Source organism: Gobio gobio, assembly GCF_949357685.1.
Source record: "Gobio gobio genome assembly, chromosome: 25".
Lineage (NCBI taxonomy): Eukaryota > Metazoa > Chordata > Actinopteri > Cypriniformes > Gobionidae > Gobio > Gobio gobio.
This window is the reverse complement of record NC_137121.1, coordinates 23258340-23283855: the sequence shown is the minus strand read 5'-3', so window position 1 is coordinate 23283855 and position 25516 is coordinate 23258340. Positions and strand designations below refer to the sequence as shown.

The following is a 25516-nucleotide window of genomic DNA, read 5'->3' as shown; positions in this document are numbered from 1 at the left end:
ATCTATCTATCTATCTATCTATCTATCTATCTATCTATCTCTGTCTCTGTCTCTGTCTCTCTGTCTGTCTGTCTGTCTGTCTGTCTGTCTGTCTGTCTGTCTGTCTGTCTGTCTGTCTGTCTGTCTGTCTGTCTGTTTGTCTGTCTGGCATGGCTGTTTCTAAAATAAGGCAATCTTGTACATTAGCTTTATATTAACTTGTCTTTCTGGATGTGAAATTGGAATTGGATGTCACTTGATATGATCCCCACCAGCACAGCTGAAATAATGTTCATGTTCTTAGTCCTGAATCGTCAATTTACGTCCGATAAAATGTATGATCAATGTTAGTGTATGTAAATCCAGATTAAGATGATGGATTTGGTTTCAGCACGTTCCTGAGAGGGGAGATCATGTTATTTGTCTTCACATATTACATAAAATAAATAAAAGCATTCTACTATTTATTTGTTCAGTACAGGTCAAAGGAAATATACATTTTATAGTGAAACAAGGTGTAGGGTAAATACAAACCTGTGGCTTCAGGGGGAAACATGCTTTTTTATATTGAATATAGTGATAGGCCTATACTAAATAGCCTATAGTTTATAGTAAAAGGCCATTTAGTTTGGTTTTATACTACATGCCATATATGGGATGCTTCAGTGTTTTGTGGAGAGCGCTGGTGACCACAACAGGCTCATGAGTTGTAGGGAATTAGAATTTGCGCCTGAGCCATCTGCGCCCATAAAGCTCATTTGTGTCTGCTTACGAGGTGAAATTATGCATTATCTGTTCCTAAAGCAAAGGAAACACGTTGAGTATAGTTTCATGGAGGGAAGGCACTTTAATTTGAGGAGAACCTTCATTGTTTAGACAATCTGCTGTGAAGTTCACAGAATTCAGCACAGGTAAGATCCAGTGTGTGTGTACGCTATAGACTCTGTAAGCTCTAGATCTTATTGTTGTGAGTTTATTGTAGGCCTATGTCAAAGATTCAATTAGCAAATGTACTCATCTGTGGCATTTAATCAAAAGTGTAGGAGGAATTAGTAGATGTTTTCACTTTATCCTGTAAACATATCAGTATTTGTCCTGGCTTGTTTTAAATCCCCTTGTGCATGAAGCCATTTCTTGGATTGATTTTTATTAATTATGATATTGTCATTTTAGAAAGCACAAAGCCTCACAAACAATACAGAATCAAGCTATCAATGAATCACTACTCTTATGTAACTGAGATTCCAAATCTGACCTCCACATGACATAATTCTGTCTTTTTATGCTTTGGACGAGACAGACACACAGTAGCTCTATTCACATCAGCTGTGCTGTTCTTCTTGATTTTACATGGATTGCTTTACTTTACATCCTCTTATAATGAGAATGAGGAGCTGTGTGTGTCAGTTTGTTCACCTTATTTTATTGACGTCTTCAGACAATCATGTGCTTTTAAGTTAAAATGTACCAAATAAAATAGGGAATTAATGAATACACTCAGAAACTGGAACAAAAATTACAAAATAATACAGGGCTTGACATAAACACCCGCCAAATGTGGGTGTATTTCAGCAGTGGCGTGTAACACTCCTACTAGCCACTTTTGGCGGGTTGAATTTTATATATTATTTTATAATATATACATTTTTCAATTGTAGTCTTTTAAAAAGGCATCTGAAATAATAAAGTTCAATGCAGTGTTGTCAAAAATATAGATTTTTCGATATGCATTGACACTGAAATATCTGAAACACTTCAGATTGTGCGAGTCGACACACAAACCTGCCTCCTCTCACTCACTGGTTTCATTTCCTCCGGATAAATACTGCTGGTGTTACAGGGCTTTAAATTCGGTGTGGGATTGCACGTATTTCGCATAATTTTACTGTTTTATAAATCTGTTTTAAATCAGTTATTATCGCTGCTAATTGTGCTTATACAGTCAAAAACAAACAAAATAATCTTGACGAGTATTTACATAAACACAACAGTAACAGTACAGTATAACAGCATAATGGATCTGTGCGTCAGGTCTTAAAGTGACAGTAGCCCAATTTACCTGCTGCCAAGTTATGAGATAATATCTTTCAAGAAAATATCTGTCAAGATTGTGGCCAGTGAAAGTGCTGAGTGGCTAGTAACTTTGGAAAACCAGCCACAGTGGCTGGTGAGCAAAAAAGTGAATGTCAAGCTCTACATTCTCATACAGTATACATTCTAATATTTACATATATACATAATATACAATCATAGATATTCTCACACAGTATACATTCTAATATTTATTTGTTCTGGGCAGCCATGATTGGTCAAAGTTGTATGCATGTATGTAATATTGTGTGTATTCGTGTGTGTGTGTGTGTGTGTGTGTGTGTGTGTGTGTGTGTGTGTGTGTGTGTGTGTGTGTGTGTGTGTGTGTGTGTGTGTGTGTGTGTGTGTGTGTGTGTGTGTGTGTGTGTGTGTGTGTGTGTGTGTGTGTGTGTATACAAGATATTATTAGAACATTAGTAATTAATAGGCTATAAAGTATGTGTAACCTGGACACTGATTACGTTTCTTTACCCAGAACTCACATACAATTACAACAATAAGCACAAGGTGGCAGTATTCTATTTTACTTTTTCAAATGTTCACACAGCATGAATACATGAAAGGTTCCTCTCAATGTAATTTATTTGAAAGGTTTGGAAGATGCGCATCTGTTTCAGGTTTCATTTGATTGACTCTTTTATTTCTGTGTGCATGTATTTAGAGAATTTTAAATAATCCCTTGGTTGTAGAGTGCTAAACTCTGTGCATTTGACTATTAAGATGGTTCGCTTAACTTTAACAAAAAGAATACCACTACATTTGTAGTAAGAAGATCATCATGATCTAAGCAGGTAAATATTACTATACAGTTTTCAAAAATGTCCACAGTCATTCTGACATATCACAGGAAGACCTGTTTTCTTCTTGCAGTCCAGGAGACACATCCTCACAAAGTTTGCATGTCTTCAAAGCCTTTTTGGGCCACAGTGTCCCAAAGTAGATTTACCTTCAATAACCATTTATTAAATCTCTCCCCCATTAAAGTCGCAAGCTCCCAAGAGCTGACTGCATTAATCCTGATTACAGGCTGTCAAGCGGAGGAAACGGGGTCTATGTGTCAAGCGTGTCATCGAGAGATGTTTTATCCTCATCTGCATCTTTCTGTCTTGTCAGTTAAGGGCGGGAGAACGCAAAGAGTGAACATCAGGAGATGAGCTTTTATGCTGCTAGTGCTGGGACCGCTTTAGAGACAGAGCAAAAGAGGATCTTAGAGGGTCCGACACGGTCATGAGTCTTTAAGGTGCATCGTGAACCGGACACATGGAGCGGGGAGGCAGGAGAGCCAGTGGCTCCATCACACGGGCCTCCATCAAACGCACACCATCAGGATCGCAGAAGGTAAGAGTGTCCACCCGTTTTAGGGATGTTTAGGGCTGTTTCCTTTAATATGATTAAGGTGATTGAAAAGAGTGAAAGGATGGGGGTTTTTTCCCTTTGTGAGCGAATTCAGGAGTTTGTGACATGATACCGAAGCAGGTGTATTCACTGCAGGGATACTACAGTAACTAAAACTAAACACTAAAACTTAACTATTTAGACACAATTACTAAAAATAAAAATAAAATATAACTATATTAGTGATACTAAAACAACACTGATTCACAGGTTTATATCTCACTTGAATGGTTTAGTCTTCGTCCAATCAGCTTGTAAGAATGGGGCAGAGTGGAGTAGACCAGTCCAATCATCTTGGGCTACAATGTTTTTCTTTTTCTTTCATATTACGTTCATATTTGACTTAGATAAAGAATCATTCTGCTTGCTTTTTTTTTTTTTAATGCTTCTTAACTTGAATTGTTAGTGAGGCTGGGGAAAGCCTTCATACGTCAGTACTGGTGTTCTGCAGGGCTCAGTCTTGGGTCCTTTTTTATTTATTATTTATCTCTTACCCTTTGGTAATATTTTTAGCAAATTTGGTATTAAATTCCACTGCTATGCTGATGACACCTAACTTTACCTGTCCTTCAAACCTATCTCTAACTTTACCTCCACATATCCTCTCATATTGTTCAGCTGAGATTAATGAGTGGTTTACATTAAATCATGTTCAACTTAACAGCAGTAAAACTGAAATTCTTCTTGTTTGTTCAAAAACCAATCTGGCCAAATCTGTGAATCTTTGACAGTATTTTATCATTCGAAGCACATATAAACAGTGTCATTCGCTCTGCATATTTCCTCATCCGTAATATGAATCAACTTCGTCATTATGGGTCACTTCCCGTATTGTTTACTGTAACTCTTTTTTTTATGGCCTGTCTTCAAAGCTTCTCTACAAACTCCAGCTAGTACAGAATTCAGCTGCTCAAGTTATTTTTAGAACTCCTCTAACTGAACACATTACTCCCATATTACAATAATTGCATTGACTCCCGGTTAAATATCGTATTCATTTGTAAACGTCTTTCCTTCTTACAAGGCACTCAACTTCTAGTGTCCCAAGCCTTTAGTCGTGCAGCTCCTTTTATTTATGGAACTTGTTGCAACAGTTTGTGTGAAAAAGTGAATGTCTTCTTGTTTTTAAATCTCACCTTAAGGCGGGCTTTTATGTGATTGCTTGCTTGTATCCAGTCTGTCCATGCTGTAATAATGATTATTTGTTGCTTAATGGCGATTGTTTTATTGTGTTTGTAAGGTGTCCTTGAGTGTCATGTAAGGCACCTATAAATAAAATGTATAATTATTATATTATATAATATTTTATATAACTTATTTACAATAAGGTTTCATTTGTTAACATTAGTTAATGTATTAACCATGAGAAATTCATTTGTTACTGCATTTGTTAATCTTTGTTAACGTTAGTTAATAAAAATACAGCCGTTCATTGTTTGTTAATGTTAGTTCACAGTGCAGTAATCGTGTTAACAAGTAAAACTTTTTATTTTAATAATGTATTAGTAAATGTTGAAATTAACAAAGATGAATAAATGCTGTAGAAGTGCAGTTCATGTTAACTAATGTAACTAACTTGTTGTAAAGTGTTACCATAATGTAATATAATATAATTAATTTAATTTAAAATAATTTAAAAAAATGATTTCGCTCTTTAAAACTTGCTAATTATCTCTACAGTTGCACCTCCAACCACAGCTGCTCATATGAAGCTAAAAAGCAAATTTAACTTGTTGCAATGTTGCGAAACATGAAGTTAGAGATACATTATATAAAACAGATTTGAGATTTTTAAATCTCATACTAATCCAAATCCTAATCTTAACGATCGCAAGAGAAACCAAAAGGGCGTCTCTAAGCCAGCACAAGCAACGCAACTTTCTCCAGCAGCACCAGAATGAGCAGCACCTCTGTGGTTTGATGCTCCTCTGCTGCCTCTAATCCCCCATAATGCCCAGTATGAGCACCAGCAGCTAGGCAAGATTAAGCACTTTAACTCCCTTCTTTCAAATGTCCAATTTTATGTGTTTAAGACTGAAAATATAGCCTTCAAAAAGGAATCAAATACTGTATATCTTTGCAACTTTGCATATATATACTCTTGTGCCAATGCTGAGTGGCACATTTTGGACTCATACATGAAGGAGTTGTCAAAGTAAAATCTACTCTGTATCTTTCAGTAGAGGGTAAAGAATGCATGAATCAAATTCCTGTGAAAGTTTGCGAACCTTACAAATGTGATCTAATGAATAAATGTAATACTTTGATTATTGTCTAGCAGTCCAGTAAAATATTTATTTTTCACAAAGAAAAGTAGCTTTAAAATAATTGGGAAAATATGACAGCACATGCAAATAGACTCATGCAGACACAGTTTTTAGGGGTGTGTGTCCAGTCTAAGGATACGGTTGTTATTTAAACACTTCCTTTGACATTTGCATGCATCCTCCAAAATCACACAATCATTTCTCTTTTCGGTCTCTGCCCCTTCCCCCTCTCAGAAAGACAGAGAAAAACACTCTCACACAAACATAGTTGTCTAAAAAATGTGTCTTATGACTAAGAAATCTCAAGGCTAATCAGTGACATGTTGGTCTCATGTGATGATGGCTAACTGGATTTTCAAACCCACAGAGACAATGAGTCTTTTTAGAGACCAAGTAAGAGGGGAAACATACTGTTTTAAAAAGGTTAAGCATGTTAAACTTGCCCAGAAGCCCATAGACCTATTGTCCTCAAACCTGGTATAAACTCTATAATACTGCATTGGCAACAGCTTACGGCCACAAAAAACACAGTTTTTCAGTTTAAAATCTTAAAATGACGTACAAAGTTCTTTAAAAGTAAGATCTCAATCTAAATTTATTTATAAAGCACAATAAAACAACAGTAGTTGACCATTGTGCTGAACAATATCAATTAAAAAGTGACAATACGTACAACAGTATGAAGTAAAATGCAACATAAACACATAATTGAAGCTTAGACTAGCCTCATTTGACTCAAAGAGTTTTAGTTTTGCTTTTTCCTTACTCTCATTGAGATTTAAGACATTTAGGGACATCCATGCTGTAATATCTGACCACCAAATGGTTAAGCACACAAACCTTGGTTGTCCTTTTGCATAAAAGGCACATAGATTTGAGTGTCGTCAGCATAACAATGAAACGATACTCTGTGTTTATTAAGATCGAAGACAGAGGGTGCATATATATAGAAAACAAAATGGGGCCAAGGATAGATCCCTGGGGAACCCCACAAGTCAAGACTGATTTGGAGGATGAACACCTATCCACACAGACTGAGACAGTTCTAGTATTCAAATAGGATTTGAACCAATTAATGGCACAACCTTTAATAGATAGATAGATAGACAGACAGATAGATAGATTTTTTTACAAGGTTGTGAGTTGAACTGTGAGCACAAATCAAATCCCACACTGCTCATTAGTTCTAAGGAATGGGTCACCTGACTTTTGCCCTCTCATGTGATCCTCAGTGTCTAGTTTTGAAGGAACTTCAATTCATGAAGTGTGTTAACAGGCTATGCTAGATCAAATTGTAAAAAGTATGTATTTATTTATTGTGTGTTTGTGGGTTTTGCCTTTTACAATGTGAAAACGCAGACTTGTACACAAACTGTGGGAAAGCTTTGCATAAACTTTTAATCTGATTTCCCCTTTTCAGCTCTCACAAAATCGCAGCTGCAATCCTATTTATGAACAAATGCCTTTTTAGTTGAGCAACAATGTGCGAGATGTCTGACTATGTGGAAAGACTCAATAGTGTTGATTGTTGCCAGGTTTGCTATAGGCCTTGTTAATTTGAGCAAGAAAATCTGATTTTTCCTTCCAGAGAGCTTTTGTGCGTTTTCCGAGGAAAACTCAAACAAAGCTGATGAGCGCTCAGCAGATTTGCGTTTTAATTGCTGTGGATAATGAGTTTAAACAAGCCGAAATAAGTGCGTCACACTGGCTGTACTACTGCGGTGGCAAGAGCCCTTTGTCTTCAAGAGCTTTAATTACCAGCAGTCCACGTGCATTTTGAGGACAGTATCAAACAAAGAGTGAGATGGTTGAGGAAAGAACTCATTGAAAAGCACTTTAAACCAATGATCTCAGCAATTCTATTTGACCCATAAAGGGCTAAATAGACATCTTCATTTTGGGTGCAATATCCCCATGTTTGCAATGGTTGACCAGGCAACCCTGCTGAATAATATATTTTAAACCAGCCCAATGCCGTTAAATAATCTCCCTGCATGGCCAAATTGATCAGACTGGTCTGTTTTGAGGGCATTATTTAGATGACCAGCTAAACACCAGCTTGACTAAGCTGGGAGACCAGACAAAACCACCTTAGAATTAATTACTCATGTTCTTTTATCAACTACTGATCACTTCATAGTAGAGTTCCTCACTATGGATGATGGTTAAAGACTTCTTTTGTATAAAAGATTATTCCCTAAAAGATTAAAGTCAGTAGAGTCATCAATGCTTAGACGTGATTGTTAGTCCATCAGAACCACCCCCACACACACAATATGGTTGGTGAAAATAGAGATTAACAACAATTAGTGTTTGATGACCTTGCCCCCAACTGGAGTCCTGTCATGTCTTAACTAGGCCTCTTTTCAAAAGAATGCCAGCACCCAATTCTCTCAATTATGCAAATTGGGCTTGAAATCAAAGTGGTCAGAGGAGGGTGACACTCTCAAATGAAAAGCTTTGGTGAGTTCCCATTCCTGTCCATTTCTAGACACAAACCTGACTCCCATCAACTCATGAAGAGTGTTTGAGGTAGAAAAGCCGTCTCAAAAGGTTTTCTGAGCTTAAGGATTGTTTCACGCGGGTTGTGAATCTATCAAAGCAGATTTGTTGTGCTTTGCTCCAGCGAGGGATGAAAATACCCTGTGGGCAAGGAGAGAGGGGTCATGGGACTCCCAAAAGGATTACCTTGAACTGGAGTCATGGGACGTGCCCCGAACAAAGAGCCTGCTCACATGCTCATCATATGAACAGCCCCTCATAAAGTGATGAAGTTTCATGTCCTGTGGTATTCACTGGGCGCCAGCGCTCTGGGAGAGAGCACCTCTCGCCAGCAGAGCTCCAGGAGGGACACGGATGCAGAAAGTTTCACTTTGGCACCTTCTTAACATCGACTAGAGGCTCCACAGGTAGGACCCCTGCTAGCTAACGGTGGGTGACCAGAACGAACCCATGGATCCATGGTCTACTGACGCTTCTGTGAGGATGGGATAGGAATGATCAGGACTGGGATTACGGGTTTCAATTTTTTTTATACATTCTGTTGACTATAAGTAACATTGTACCTACATGTCTACTAACTCTCATTAGAGTGTTAGTAGATTGGTTGGGGTTAGGGTTAGAATAAGTTGACCTGTACTTGCAAAGTTACTTAAAGTCAGTAGAATGTCTGTTTGAGGACCATCACAATAAAGAGTTAGCAGATATTAAGCAGACAGTCTACTAATACTCTAGTTAGTTGACATGTAGGTGCAAAGTTACTTTTAGTTAACAGAATGTTCAAAAGGGACCATCAAAATAAAGTGTTACCGGATTACAAGATTGTAGTATTGAAATATAAAACTATAGAATAATTTACCAATCTTTTCTTGTTTTCTCCCTGCAACAGCAATCAAAAGCAGTTTCCAAAAAACAAACAAAAAATGAATTTATTGCTTTACAGTTTTAATTGGTGGGTTTCTAACATGTTTTTTCTTTCTTAACTTGGCTACTGTTTTGTAACTGAATTTTCAGAGGAGATTTGCCTCAAAGGTTTTCCTCTTAATTAGGGCTGAATCAACAACAAAAGCCCAGACAGATATTGCTTTGAACCAAAGGTTATTTTCGTCCAGTGCTGGAGCACAATCACAAAGCTGGCACGACAAAATCTGACATAGTCTTTTTGCGAAAGCTAAAAATATTGGTGGGTTTCCATGGCACTTTTTCAGAACAGAAAAAAAAAGACATGAATAACTCTGGTCTGGAACAGGGTTTGAACTCTAATTTGCTATGCACTAATAATTGCAAGCAAAACAGGCCACAGCCTAGACTCTCTGGATGTTCTTTCATCCAACTAACAAAGTATCTACACATACATAGTTATTCACTTTATGCATTTGCCATGTACATATTTTCTCTTCTATGTTTTCTGTATATCTAGGGCTTGTGTGTACTGTACCACTCATACTTTAGTAAGGATTATCATTGCAAAGAGGATTTACTCTATTCACTTTAGGCAAACTCAAGAGACTAAAAGCAGTTCTTGCTGTAATTGATGTTACATATATATGAATATGAGGTCTGATGGTAAAAATAGCTGGTACATTGAGTACTGTATATGTGTAATGTTGAAGGTTTGTGCTTGAATAATTGTTTCTAGAACCAAACTACTATTTATTTTATTTTCATAATAATGTGATTTGTGAAACTTTAAAATCTATATACAAGCACTGCTTCTGCTGGTCTGATTGTCTTTTTTCTTTTCCGTTTCGTAGGTTCAGAAGGCTTGGATTGAGAAAACCTTTCAAAAAAGAGAATGTATCCATATATTTCCAGCCAAGGATCCAACCCGGTGAGCTTTTCTATTTTGAACAATTTCAACACGCAACTACATATAATGACACCATTGTGCGAGACAAATTACCTCTATGACTCATTCTGTTTTGAGGCTTTGTAGACTCTTATGTAATGAGGGGTGATGTGTGACATCATAAGCCCTTTTACAGATCACTGTGTGGGCGCAGGGCTGGATATGAAGGGACTGGTGTAGTCCAGTCCACCACACTTCCTGTAGGTGGAGAGATGCCAGGATGTGCACTGATGCGTGGACCAAATGAATACTAACCACGGTTTAGACACAGCCCTGATAGGTGGTCTATATGCGTAGAAAGAATAGACAGTACCCTCCAACCAAATGAATTCAATGATGAAATGTCAGCTAACTGAGTTATTTTTTCAGGTGTGCCTGTGGTTATCTAGTGGCTCAGCACACAGCCATTGCAGTAGGCGCTGTCACCAACAAGCCATCAGAAGAAAACCATCTTGTGCAAGTGGAACCTCCTCAAGAAAAATGGTCGGTGGTCAGACATACTCACACCGTCCCCACTGACGCTTTTGGCACCATTGAATTTCAAGGAGGAGGATTTGTCAACAAAGCCATGGTATCTATTCTGAACATTATTTGGTGAAAAACTATTTCAATTGAAAAACTTGAGTCTTATTCAACTACTTGTATACACATGGCAATAAACAAATGAACTCTCAATAAATACCCACTCGAGGGTTGAATTTAACATCAGACAAAGTATAAATAATCAACCAAACCTCATTTGTGGTTACATAATTGCAGGAAAAGATTCATAAGCTACGTTTCCACCGAAATTACCCAGAACAATATTTGTCCATGGAACTTTTTCCCCCAGACCTGTTGCTGCCTGCGTTTCCATCGCGGCCTAAAGTACCGCGAAGATTAGGCAAATTAGTCCGGTGACGTAGGGTCCGAAAGGCTGAACCTGGTTGTCGTTCCATCGGTCGCATTTTTTAAACTCCATTGTTTTTTCGAATAGCAAACAACTCTTACTGCACGCACAGCAACAGACTTTTAAAAATGATGGTTGAAATAAAATGCTGCGAGGAGTCAACCAATCAAAATGCAGCATGAACTTAACCAATCTCCCAAGTCGCACCCCCGAAAGTTCCTGATATTTGAAAAAGTATTACCTCGCTAGCAGGGACTTTCTGAGGGGGAAATTTTTACCCAGAACTTAATTTAGACCAGCGGTCGAAACACACGGATTACCACCCCAAAGTCCCTAGTTCCTGGGGAAACTTCCCACGGTGGCACCTCGGCTACAGTTCAGAAATAAACAAGAAAAACTGTTAAATTTGCGTTTAATCTTAAAATGCTAATCCTAAAATCTTTCCTACAGTATGTTCGGGTGTCACATGATACTAAGCCGGACAGCTTGCTGCATCTCATGGTGAAGGAATGGCAGCTGGAGTTGCCTACGCTGCTTATATCAGTTCACGGTGGCCTCCAGAACTTCGACATGCAGCCCAAACTAAAGCAAGTTTTTGGGAAAGGCCTGATCAAGGCTGCCGTGACTACTGGAGCATGGATCTTCACTGGTGGAGTCAGCACTGGTGAGTATTTATGGTCTACAACAGGGATGGACAATTCAAGTCCTGGAGGGCCACTGTCTTGCAGAGGTTAGCTCCATCCCCAGTCAAACATAATTGAAAAATCTAACCATAATTACTTGAAAATTACAAGTAGGTGTGTTTAATTTGGGATAGAGACAAACTCTGCAGGATAGTGGCCCTCTAGGATCAGAGTTGCCCACACTTGGTCTACAAGTACAACTTGGTCTACAGTTGAAATCACTTGGATCAAACATTTGGATCCATCTTCAATCTGTTTTTCTTAGGGGTATGTGATTTGTTTTTGTATCAGATGTGCTAAAGAGAGTTTCCTTAATCTGTTTTATGTTCTCACAATGTAGGGGTGATCCGGCACGTTGGAGATGCTTTGAAGGACCACTCTTCTAAATCCAGATGGAAGGTCTGTGCTATAGGCATCGCTCCATGGGGAATCCTGGAAAGCAAAGAGGATCTAATTGGAAAAGATGTAAGCATGATCTATCGGTACATAATACAAAGCATGATGGTGCTCATAAACGTATGAAAAAATTAGATTACGCTGCATCAAGTAGAAGCTTTACTTGTCTATTGACATCCGTAATGTCTTGTTCCTCTTCCTCTTCAGGTGAACAAACCATATCAGGCCATCTCCAACCCTTTGAGCAAACTTGCCGTTCTCAACAATAGCCACTCGCACTTCATACTCTCCGATAATGGCACATGTGGGAAATACGGGGCGGAGGTCAAACTACGCAGGCAGTTGGAGAAACACATTTCACTCCAGAAGATTAACACGCGTAAGTGCAGTAGCATCAGCGAATCTTATCTGCTTTAGGTCTAATGTAACTCTGATCTCCTAAGAGGGCACATTTTGAAAGCTCACTAAGGGTTTGAAGGACAAGATATATCCTGTTTATCAGTAATGGGGGTGATGGGGTCAGGGACCAATGGAGATATGCTCAGCTCCATGCCATTACAGGTTTGATCAAGGCTTTGGCGCCTGTGACCTGTGGGTTTCCCTTTGTCATCCTATGCCTGGAGCTTGTGATAAGGCAGGGACAGCAAAGGGAGGCTCAGCTGTCACCACTCACATCGTCATCGGCTGATCTGGGATCAGACTCGGGAGCGGCAAATTAAAATGATTGTACTCCCCACATCTCTGACTTTTAAATACCGCTCCTTTTGTTAATCACAAAAGGGCTTTTTGATTTTTTTATGTGCATGCATTTGGAGTAATTGAAAATAAGATTTAAAAAACAAAACACCCAAAAGGCTCAAACATTCAGGCTAATGTTTTGTAATAGCATTATATTGATATGTGCACAATCCCTGTACTAAGAAATTCACAATATTTAGGTAAGTGAATTGCTTTTTTTTGTGTGTATGCGTGCTAGGTTTGGGCCAGGGTGTACCGGTGGTGTGTCTGATTGTGGAGGGGGGTCCCAATGTCATCTCCATTGTCCTGGAAAGCCTGCGTGAGGAACCGCCTGTGCCTGTAGTGGTTTGTGATGGCAGTGGTCGAGCCTCTGATATAATTTCCTTCGCCCACAAATACTCAGAGATTGAAGGGTGAGTATTAACAATCATTTTTACACAGATCCCTGGAATCATTTATTTTGATTTGTCAGTCACGAAATTCCATAATTTTTATTTATTTACTTGATGCATAGATGTAATCAAGATCAGACCCATTTTGCTTCACCCAGAAAGGGTCCCAATAATGGCCAGCTACCTGAACATTATCCCTTAAATGTCTAGTACAGACCCATCATTAATAGGAACACTGAGAATCAGCCCAATCTGTTCATTATCAAATCTGTATTTTCAGACTGGTAAATGACGACGTAAAAGAGCAACTGCTGGTCACCATCCAGAAAACCTTTAACTACAACAAAATGCAGTCAGGCCAGATTCTGCTCATGGTCATTGAATGCATGAAGAAGAGGGAGTTGGTAAGTATCTACAGTGACGTAAGATCATGTAACAAATTTAGACCAACATCCATTAAGACAAACCCACTTTCATTTTCTTTCTTGATGAAAAAAAAACCTAGTCTAAGATGCTCTCAGTTGGTCTCTCAGTCTGGTCAGGTTTTCTTGTTTCAGATCGACTTTTTAGCTTTGCCAAGAGAGACCAGCTTAAGATCAATTTGGCCAGGCTGGGAGACCAGCTAGATCAGGCTAAATATTGACTGAATATTTTTGGATATTTTGTGCAAACTTTCATCAATAAACATTCTCATTCATTATTCATTTTGTCATGCATCTTTATTCATGTGTCTGTCTCATTACATCTGCTCCCTTGTAGTATTAATCAGGTACATAACATCATATCACATCACATCTTTACATTTACATGTAGGGGAGAGCGGGGCACAACCCAACGCTTTTTGACTCTGTTTCTCAGTTTGTGTAAATCCACTTTTTTCCCACATTAATTTCCCACATGTCTAGTACAATTATGTGGTTTTGTTTCATTAATACAGTGTGTACTTTTTTCTTGATTTACCCCGAAAGAATGGAAGTGAAATGTGAAAACATGCCCCATTAGGTGGGGTACATTGCAACATGACCAAATGACAGCTTAAAATGTTATCTGATATAATCAAAAAAATATCCAAGACAAACTAAAATATTTTGTCAATAAAATACAATTATTAACTTTTTTAAATTAAATAATGGCTTTTTTTAATCATTTAAAATATACTAATTTTTGAGTTTGACAACAAACACATCGCTAAATACAGCTATACAGCATAGTTCAAAACATAATAATAATGAATATTCTCTGAACATTGACTCAGTCATTATTCACCCTTTTCTCATGGTTTCTCAAAATAATTCATAAAAGTATAGAAAATAATGACATATTTCTAATAGGGATGTACAATTCGCCCCACCTGTGCAACTGGGATTTAAACTGTGGCTTGTGTCTTCTGCTGGTTAGGTCAGCATTAAAGAACGATCTCAACTGTTAAATAACAGATATAAGATTAAAATAATATCAGATTTGTCTTATTTTAAATAAACACAAAAAACAGAGATGAAAATTGGACTTAAATAAATGTTCAGTGATAACTTCCAAATATTTTTACATTTTGACGCAATTTCTTCTCTAAATAATGTTGATATGGCAACTAGTAAATACACTAAGTTTCATCATCCTGGCATGTGTGGAAAGTTTTAAACCATGTGTGTTACAACTAACCTTGCGTTAGGTTGTGCCCCGCGCTCCCCTAAAGCATTAAGCAGATGCTCTTATCAGTGATTTTGCTTGAACGTTGTGATTAACAGATGGCAAGCATGCAATTTACAACATTATCTGCTATAAGTGCTTTGACTCCATTAGTTAAAACTGAGTTTACAATCACCAGATATTTACCTATAGACTACATTCACCTACAGGGTGACCCAGTGCACTCTGGGAGCTCGGCTAATGGTAATATTTGTAGCTTTAACTGGGGGTAAGTGATATGTTAAGTATTTAGTAATACTGCCTCAGGACAGGAGATAATCTGTAGCTCCATACATCTGGAGTAGGATCAGTGTAGTGCCACCTGTTCTTGCCTAGCAGCTACACTCATTCACCCTGTTCCTGAATATGAGCAGATGGGGGGAGGGAGGGAGGATCCATTTCTCTAATCCACACTGTACATCTCCTCCGCTTATTAAAGTAATATCACATCACGTTGTCTGGCATTAGATAGGCTAATGGCCTTCTACAACAGTGTTTTACATCAAATTAGATGCTATGTTAAGAGCTCAAATGTCCACACACATACATAAAACCTTTGGTTTATATGGATATATGGGACATAAATGTACATTAAACTTTCAAGCACTATTAAATGTGACTATTAATGTGTAGCTTACCCGATCCTAGTATGAAAACCAGCATGCTAATGTTTCCCTAAGCCATTTGTGTAAAAATGGTTCGCTTAAACAGAGATATTTAACATTAAATTAACTTGCATTCATTCTCAAAATATGAAGTGTTTAAGTTAAGGTGTCGCAAAACCCCACCCGCCACCCCCATTGTAGCCATGAGATAGTAATCTAACTGTCCAGACTCCACCATAAGTCTCTCATTAGCAATGCATGCTAACACTCAGGAATGTCTTGGGATAGGGCCACTCACCCATGCCAATGTGATTACATTTAACATTAGTGTGCATGTGACTGCAGCTCCGAGGTAATTGAATTTGATACCAGACGTCTTAAACAAGGAAAGCAGTATTACTTGATTTGAGAGGGAAATTAGCCATGTAGTTATGCAAAGTGTGAATGAGAGTTGCATTTGCTAGTTTCCTGTTAATGCTGATAAAATGAAGCCAGACATTCATCCATAAAACCAGATTTTCCATTCATTTTCACTTGCCCAAAATAAATGTATCAAAAAGTGTCAACTGTCAGTTTTGCTGCCCCGTTTAACTTTTGTGTAGATAACGGTCTTTCGAATGGGCGCTGAGGGACAAGATGACATTGAAATGGCTATCCTCACTGCATTACTGAAAGGTATTGTGAGTATGCAGACCTTCTAAAATGTCACCACAAATTTGGTTCATGGTTAAAAATGAACTCAAATGTGTTCATTGTAATTCAGGAACAAACGCATCAGCTCCAGATCAGCTGAGCTTGGCTCTGGCTTGGAATAGAGTTGACATAGCACGCAACCAAATCTTTGTGTACGGACACAACCTACCAGTGAGTGAAATAGGTGCCTTTTTGAAAATATACCCAAGAAATAAGACCCAGAGACCTTTCTTAAGCTGTAGAATGTGTTTTCATAGCCTGCGAGTGCCCTTGCTAACATCTCCACCAGCGCAGCACCATCTCAAGAAAAGCAGAAAGGAGCAACTCAACGTAACAAAGGAAAGGCCAGAGGAAAAAAGGGTAAAGGAGGCAAAGCCAAACCAGAACCACCAGAGGAAACTGACCCCAGAAAGTTAGAACTACTCAACTGGGTAAGACAGTGTGGTCCTCCTGCACCATCATTTCCCCTAAATACTTAATATAATATTATATTATATATCTACTTAGGGGAAATGATGGCCTACACACAACTTGGAATGAAGGATTTGTCAGACTGATTAAATCCAGAGTTCTTGAGTCTGTGGCTGTGTCCGTAATCGCCCCCTATACTCTTAAATACAGCACCATTTGAGAGGACAGCCTTTTGTAGTGGTGTCTGAAACCATAGTGGACGTTATCAAGTGCACTCATTCGATTCCCACAATGCACCGCAATAACAAGTATACAACCGATGTACGCTCAATGACTAGAGAATACACAACACACTGTGACAGTCACGCCGAATGAATTCACGAGTCTGACCAGAAGATGGCACCCACAGCTGAATTATCCATCCATCTGTTCATTTTATAAACCGCTGGTCCAATGTGGGTACAGCGTAATATCCAGGGGCGCAACTACCCAGCGCCAGGCGCGCCCACTCGCGATATTCCATTATTATCCAAAATTCTATTATGGAATCTTATGAGGCGCCTACTCTAGCCTGTTAGTCCTCTAAAATGTTATATAATATTGAGGAAATACAGAAATTATTTAGAAACGCATAACAGCAGCTACATAAATATTTTTTTTCATTAGGCCTATTATTCCCATCACTTTGGCGCCCCCAAGGTGCTGCACCCCTATGCGCCGCATATTGCGCATGCCCACTTTTTGGTAATATCTGTTAATATCATCCCGGTATAAATAAATTTTTAATTGATTATTCAGTTGTTTAATTAAGGTTTATAAATGCTAGATTCCATGGCAGATTTCAAGATAAATATTTTCATTACTGGAGCTGCCAGTTTGCTACGTTTCAAATTATTATTAAACAGCAAACTATGCAAAAGCGGCAGCCCTTCTGGCACACTCAGTGTCCGAATTCACTCAGTCGTTTTCATTCAGTCCTTCAAGTGGACTATATTAGTGGAGTCATGTAGGGAATAGGGAATGAGGGTAAAGGGTCAATTTCGAACACAGTATTTGTTACCAAAAGAACCAGATTATTTGAGTCATTTGATTGTGAATCAGACTTCACTGTTTTGTGCTGAAGGTTTTCTTTTCACTAAAAAGAAGTGGCTCATAAGAGTCATTTGTTCATAAATCGAATTACAACATTCATGCAGCTAACAGAAAGACATTTTTTCTTGACATTATTTTTGCCTGTAGTAAACACTGTTCCATGTTAAGTGAGATATTTGGAACAGGGTTTCTAGTCCATTTCCAAAATTCACAACTAGATAATCTCACATATATGACATAGTTTTGTGCTTTAGCATGCTTAGCTTTTCCTCAATCCTCACTGTAAATTCTTGCTCACTGTCGCCCTCTTCAGGTGAACTCCCTCGAGCAGGCCATGATGGATGCTTTGGTTCTGGACAGAGTGGATTTTGTCAAGCTCCTGATAGAAAACGGTGTAAACATTCACCATTTTCTAACCATCCCTCGATTAGAGGAGTTATACAACACTGTAAGCACCGTAACCATTATCATTTTGGAGCTTATCACAAAGGAAGCACAATAAAGGATGAGAGCAATTCATTAATCCACTGGGAAAAAAGTGCAGGCCCTGCTGTCATGATTTTTTAATATTGCTCATAATATTATTACTCAATCATACACAATCTCTTGGCTTGTGTGATTGAGTTTTTTGTTTGTTTTTTTATCAGAAACTTGGTCCTGCCAACACTCTACATATTGTAGTAAGAGATGTTAAAAAGGTAAAGCTATCTGACTTTACTTTTGCAATCTGGTTAATTCAGCTTCACTGCTTATGTTTTCTGAAGAAATATTTTGTGCATGTAAAACTTAACATGACAAGCATCTCAGGAGAAATAACACTTGTTCTTTTGATTTCAAAGGGGAATCTCCCACCAGATTACCAAATCACATTGATTGATATTGGGCTGGTAGTGGAGTACCTGATGGGTGGAGCCTATCGCTGTAACTACACAAGGAAAAACTTCAGAGCTCTTTACAACAATCTTTATGGACTGAAGAGGGTGAGACGTAGAGATGAATCCAATTCGTAAATGTTTTAATCATGTACAAATAGTCTAAATAATTTAATGCCCTTTTATTTGTAGCCTAAAGCCTTGAAGCTGCTTGGAATGGAGGTACATGTCAAATATTTGACCTTCTTTTAATTGTATTCTCTGTCAGATCACACAATATCTTTATTAATATAAATATCCTGCTCACCTCATTAGGATGATGAGCCCAGGTCAAAGGGCAAGAAGAAGCAAAAGAAGAAGAAAGAAGAGGAAGAGGACATTGACGTGGATGACCCAGAGGTCTGTCGCTTCCATTACCCGTTTCATGAGCTGATGGTCTGGGCAGTGCTGATGAAACGGCAGAAGATGGCTCTGTTTCTGTGGCAGAGGGGCGAGGAGGCTATGGCTAAAGCTCTGGTGGCCTGTAAGCTCCTCAAAGGAATGGCTCACGAGTCTTCTCAAAGTGAAATGGTGGATGACATATCTCAGGACCTCGATAACAACTCCAAGTGAGTTAATGTAAAGTGCCTTTCAAGTAAGGTTCACTACTTGGTTGACAATAGGCATGCAAGTACAACTGCTAAATGCTATCCTAAGTTAAATATCAAGTGTTATTTTTCCTATATTGTTTTACAGTGTTACTTACAGTAAATCAAAACAATTATATTTGTTACTTAAATACTGCAAAAAATGTATTTCTACACTGTAAAATTACTCTTTGATTTTAGGGAGTTTGGAACCTTGGCCTATGAGTTGCTGGATCAGTCCTACAAACATGATGAACAGCTAGCCATGAAACTGTTAACTTACGAGTTAAAGAACTGGAGTAACTCCACCTGTCTGAAGCTGGCAGTGGCTGCCAAGCACAGAGACTTCATAGCCCACACCTGTTGCCAGATGCTCCTCACTGACATGTGGATGGGCAGCCTGAGGATGGGTAAAAACCCAGGACTGAAGGTGAGGCATTTATTTTGAGACATTGCAAGAACATTTTGACTTCTTAATTTGGAAATGTACACTATATTGCCAAAAGTATTGGGACACCCCGTCCAAATCATTGAATTCTGGTGTTCCAATCACTTCCATGGCCAAAGGTGTATAAAATCAGCACCTAGGCATGCAGACACCTTTACAAACATTTGTGAAAGAATAGGTCGCTCTCAGGAGCTCAGTGAATTCAAGCGTGGTACCGTGATGGTCCATGAAGTCTATTCGTGAAATTTCATCACTATTAAATATTCCACGGCCAACTGTTATAACAACGTGGAAGCAATTGGGAACAACAGCAACTCAGCCATGAGATGGTAGGCCACGTAAAATCACAGAGCGGGGTCAGCGCATGCTAAGGCGCACAATGCGCAGAAGTCGCCAACTTTCTATAGTCAATAGCTACAGACCTCCAATCTTCGTGTGGCCTTCAGAATAGCTCAAGAACAGTGCGTAAAGAGCTTCATGGAAAGGGTTTCCATGGCCGAGTAGCTGCATCCAAGCCTTACATCACCAAGTGAAATGCAAAGCGTCGGATGCAGTGGTATAAAGCATGCCACCACTGGACTCTAGAGCAGTGGAGACAAGATCTCTGAAGTGATCAATCATGCTTCTCTGTCTGGCAATCCGATGGACAAGTCTGGGTTTGGCGGTTGCCGGGAGAACGGTACTTGCATTACTGCATTGTGCCAAGTGTAAAGTTTGATGGAGGGGGGATTATGGTGTGGGGTTGTTTTTCAGGGGTTGGGCTTGGTCCCTTAGTTCCAGTGAAAGGAACTCTTAATGCTTCAGCATACCAAGATATATTGGACAATTTCATGCTCCCAACTTTGTGGGAACAGTTTGGGGATGGCCCCTTCCTGTTCCAACATGACTGCGCACCAGTGCACAAAGCAAGCTCCATAAAGACATGGATGAGCGAGTTTGGTGTGGAGGAATTTGACTGGCCTGCACAGAGTCCTGACCTCAACCCGATAGAACACCTTTGGGATGAATTAGAGTGGAGACTGCGAGCCAGGCCTTCTCGTCCAACATCAGTGCCTGACCTCACAAATGCGCTTCTAGAAGAATGGTTAAAAAATTTCTAAACCTGTGGAAAGCCTTCCCAGAAGATTTGAAGCTGCAAAGGGTAGGACAACTCCATATTAAACCCTACGGATTAAGAGTGGGATGTCATTAAAGTTCATATGCATATAAAGGCAGATGTCCCAGAAACTTTTGCCAATATAGTTTACATATTAATAATAATTTATTTCACTTGTGAATACAAAGTTCTGTCATGAAACTAAAATGGCACAGGCTAATGGTCTTTATCTCAATCTTTTTGGAATCACATGATTCTTTATAGGGCACAGCTGATTAGTCCCTGCTGTATCAGTAGCCAATGAACTTGCTGCTCAACCTTTAAATACTTGGTCAGCTGTACTAGTTGCAGCACACTTTCAAAAACCCTCCATTTTCCCAAGCTCCACCTGTATAGATCTGCTACGGGTAATTCATGTATGTTGTATTGTAGCAGTAGCAGCCTAGCAGATATATTCCACCAACACCAACAGTATCAACATTGCCATATCCATTACCATGCCAAACACTCGAGTTGTCATGACAAAATATAATTTTCTAATACAGTACATGTAAAAGATCTCATATTTCTTGTTTTTCTCATACAGAGAAAATGTAACAAAAAGAGAATTCACATAAAAACATAACAGTAAACAAAATGTAAAATAAACATATAGAATGCACAAATTGTGCACCATAGAATGGAACAAAATAGTTATAATTTTGATAATAAATTAATATAATATAATATACATTTACAATTGGTAGTACGTTATTCCTTGATTGTAATGTGCATTTTGCTTCTGTCTCTAAAAACTTTTCCAGGTGATACTCAACCTCGTTTTCCCGCCTTTTATCCTGCTGTTGGATTTCCGTCTGGGAGATGACATGTCTCATCAAGTCACTGCAGATAGTGAGGATCATGATAAGTCCGGACGGGTAAACTGCACCACTCCTTCTATTCAAACAAACCCCTCCTCTATTAGATCAGTGTAGTGTACATAACTGAAAGAACCTGACCTGACATAATATGAGCTTAAACCAACAGTAAACACACAGGTATTGCATGACACATCAACACATGATGTAGATAGAAAGCAGAAGGAAAAAATAAAATAAGTTATATAAAGCATGTACTGTGCAGATATTTTTAAAGTCAAATAAAAACTGAGTAATTATGGTTAGTTTTGGGGATGGGGGACAGTCAGGGAACTCTAGCATAGAGGTTAATGCTGCATCAAAAGGCTTCTTAATCTTATGTTTGGTCTGGTTAAAACAAATCCAGGGCGATTTAGTGCTTTAGATTTTAACAAGGCTGCTGTTTCTATGAATTCTGCACGTTGTAAAAAATACCTCATGTATATCTAGGATCCCAATGCAGATGCAGCCTCTAAGAAAGGAGACGAGGAGGAAGGCAGTAAGAAAATGAGGCAGATTCCAATTGGGAGAAAAATCTTTGAGTTCTACAATGCCCCTTTCACCAAATTTTGGTTCAATACTGTGAGTAGAATATTTATTCATCCATTTTTTCAAATCACTTGTCCTATGTAAGGTATCAAGGATGCCTATCCCAAATTATTTTGTAAAATAATTGTTATATTTAAAGGGTTAGTTCACCCAAAAATGAAAATTCTGTCATTAAATACTCACCCTCGTGTTGTTCCAAAACCGTAAGACCTTCGTTCATCTTTGGAACACAAATTAAGATATTTTTCATGAAATCCAAGATCTCTCTGACCCCTCCATAGACAGCTATTTAATGACCACTTCCAAGGTCCAGAAGGTAGTGAAGACATTGTTAAAATAGTCCATTTGACACCAGTGGTTCAACCTTAATTTTATGAAGCGTCAAGAATACTTTTTTGTGCGCAAAAAACAAACGAAAATAACAACTTTATTCAACAAAATAAAGTAAATGTCCAGCGCTTCCTGTTCATGTGAGCAGAAGAAATTGTTGAATGAAGTTATTATTTTTGTTTGTTTTTTGCACACAAAAAGTATTCTCGTCGCTTCATAAAATTAAGGTTGAACCACTGTAGTCACATGGACTATTTTAACAATATTTTACTACCTTTCTGGACCTTAACATGAGGGTGAGTAATTAATTACAGAATTTACATTTTTGGGTGAACTAACCCTTTAATGCAGTAAAATAGTATAAATTGTGTATATTGTTGTTATATTATTATTGAAATAATAAATTAAATATATATATTTTTTTCTGAAATGCAAAATTGGATTGCATTGGGCAGATTTCCTACCTTGGCTATCTCATGCTGTACAATTACATAGTACTGGTGAAGATGGAGCGTTGGCCATGTTTACAAGAGTGGATCGTCATTTCATACATCATCACTTTGGGGCTAGAGAAAGTCAGACAGGTAAGATGTAAATATCTCTCCTTAAATCCAGCTCTAGAAATCGATGCAATCAAGTCCAACTCAAAATCAACTCAAACCCGATAGTAAAGAATCAGTTTGTAGCCTATTTCTGGTACTCTCTCTTCCAGATCTTGATGTCTGAACCAGGCAAGCTCAAGCAAAAGATAAACGTGTGGTTAGAGGAGTACTGGAACATCACAGATCTGGTGGCCATCTCCACTTTCTTGCTCGGGGTTCTACTTAGGCTGCAAAATGAACCCTACATGGGCTACGGTCGCGTGATCTACTGCGTGGACATTATCTTCTGGTACATCCGAGTGCTGGACATATTCGGGGTCAACAAGTACCTAGGACCCTATGTCATGATGATAGGGAAAATGGTAACGCAATTCATCGTACTAAAGTTGTTCGACTTTTAGACCTTGTACACTTGATTATCAACTATATGAACTTTTTGACTTGCAGATGATTGACATGCTGTATTTTGTGGTGATCATGTTGGTGGTCCTGATGAGTTTCGGTGTGGCACGACAGGCCATCCTCCACCCAGATGAGGAGCCCACGTGGCGCTTGGCCCGCAACATCTTCTACATGCCTTATTGGATGATTTATGGAGAGGTGTTTGCAGATTCGATAGACCGTAAGACTAGAATTTATAGTAAGATTTTGTTTCCTGCCTCCAGGGTAGATAGATGTCCTTTAACAGTCTGATCCACCATTCTAACACTATCTCCATTACCTCTGTGATCCTGTTGTTTGTTGCAGTTTCCCCTCTAATGTCATGCTTAGTGGCTTTTTTGTTGAGTTATGACCGTTTAGAGTATTCAGTCTTGTCAATTTGTCGTTATTTCAGTATTTCTGTCTGTACATATTGTAGCAATTTCTAGTTGATTATCCTGCCTGCCTCGATATTGCGTTTGATAAATTCTTGTTGCACACTTTGTTGTTTTTGGTTTCCAATTGCACTAACTGACTTGTTCTTCTCTTTTTTGCCCTTCTGGAATGTGCTAAAGTTTACGCAATGGAAATAAATCGTAAGCACAATGATGAACATTTGACACAATGATAAACGCTGTTTTCATGAAAAATAAGCCTACTAATAGTATAATGGCATTGGAATAGTTGTGAATGCAGAACAAATTCAATGCTGGTACTATAATGTAACAAGAAAGCTTTTTCTAAACAGCCCCCTGTGGAGACAATTTATATGATGAGGATGGGAAAAAGCTTCCACCCTGCATCCCTGGAGCGTGGCTGACTCCAGCCATCATGGCCTGTTATTTGTTAGTGGCCAACATCCTGCTTGTGAACTTGCTCATTGCTGTCTTCAAGTAAGAATGCTACCATTACAATATTTTCATGACTTATTTGCATGTAAATACAAACAGTGAAGGATCGGTTGCAACATAAAAATAAGTTGTATTGGTCCCTACCATTGGTGTATCTCTAGTAACCGTTACAATGGTGTCAACTTGCTAGTTGTTATGTGTTTCCTCCCAATAAAGCAACACGTTCTTTGAGGTTAAGTCCATCTCCAACCAGGTGTGGAAGTTTCAGAGATATCAGCTCATCATGACCTTCCATGACAGGCCTGTACTACCTCCACCACTCATTATCTTTAGCCACCTCTACATCCTATTCCGCAAACTCTGCTGTCGCTGTACCAAGAAAAAGGAGGGAGAACTAGATGAGAAGGATAAAGGATTAAGTGAGTTTCATAAAATAATTAGACCATGAAGCACCAAGATGCAGGTGGTCAAGCAAGTTATAAATTCAAACTGAACATGAGACAAATATTTGTTTGTATTCTGTTTTCCTCATAAAGAGCTTATTCTTACCCCGGAGGAGCTGAAGATGCTGTATGAGTTTGAGGAGCAATGTGTCGAGGAATATTTCAGGGAGAGAGAAGACGAGCAACTGTCTTCAAATGATGAGCGTATCAGAGTTACAAATGAAAGGTAATTCTCTTAAATCCCAGTTTGCAAACTTCTTATGTGATCATCATATTAAAGGCACAATTTGTAAGATTTTTGGATTAAAATATCCAAAACATCCATTTTAATGTTTCCAAATGGTAAATGGACTGCATTTATAAAGCGCTTTTAAATGACCAACGGCCATCCAAAGCGCTTTACATTTTGCCTCACATTCACCCATTCACACACTCATTCACACACCGACGGCGGTGTCAGCCATGCAAGGAGCTCGTCGGGAGAAGCTGGGGTTAGGTGTCTTGCTCATGGACACCTCAGCACTTGGTCAGGTGGAACCGGGGATCGAACCTCCAACCTTCCAGTTTGTAGACAACCTACATGAACCACTGAGCCACTGCCGTCCAGACTTCGTTGGATAATGCCAAGAACGTTTAAATCCACAGAAATAAGCAATTTTAACAAGGACACGGACCTATCAATGACATCATACCCGCATTACCCTTGATTTCCATTGGT

At 38.7% G+C, this 25516-nt stretch overlaps 1 protein-coding gene across 3 annotated transcripts in view; it reads left to right on the top strand.

Annotated features, from left to right (window-relative positions):
- trpm1b (transient receptor potential cation channel, subfamily M, member 1b) overlaps positions 1–25516 on the top strand; it is a 63186-nt gene that overhangs the window by 34994 nt on the left and 2676 nt on the right. The window contains exons 2-27 of one of the 3 annotated variants that reach the window (XM_079810045.1): positions 3184–3408; positions 9986–10062; positions 10450–10651; positions 11420–11633; positions 11993–12117; positions 12256–12427; positions 13025–13199; positions 13459–13582; positions 16072–16144; positions 16233–16333; positions 16420–16593; positions 17979–18113; positions 18313–18363; positions 18505–18645; positions 18730–18759; positions 18853–19145; positions 19365–19593; positions 21511–21624; positions 22054–22185; positions 22938–23066; positions 23195–23446; positions 23532–23724; positions 24080–24100; positions 24253–24397; positions 24572–24774; positions 24892–25024. In XM_079810045.1, coding sequence (XP_079666171.1) covers positions 3331–3408; positions 9986–10062; positions 10450–10651; positions 11420–11633; positions 11993–12117; positions 12256–12427; positions 13025–13199; positions 13459–13582; positions 16072–16144; positions 16233–16333; positions 16420–16593; positions 17979–18113; positions 18313–18363; positions 18505–18645; positions 18730–18759; positions 18853–19145; positions 19365–19593; positions 21511–21624; positions 22054–22185; positions 22938–23066; positions 23195–23446; positions 23532–23724; positions 24080–24100; positions 24253–24397; positions 24572–24774; positions 24892–25024 — 3716 coding nt within the window. In that variant the 5' untranslated portion in view covers positions 3184–3330. Of the gene's footprint in view, positions 1–739; positions 891–3077; positions 3409–9985; positions 10063–10449; positions 10652–11419; positions 11634–11992; positions 12118–12255; positions 12428–13024; positions 13200–13458; positions 13879–16071; positions 16145–16232; positions 16334–16419; positions 16594–17978; positions 18114–18312; positions 18364–18504; positions 18646–18729; positions 18760–18852; positions 19146–19364; positions 19594–21510; positions 21625–22053; positions 22186–22937; positions 23067–23194; positions 23447–23531; positions 23725–24079; positions 24101–24252; positions 24398–24571; positions 24775–24891; positions 25025–25516 lie in introns of those variants that run through there. The other 2 variants (XM_079810046.1, XM_079810047.1) reach the window with 2 other exon arrangements.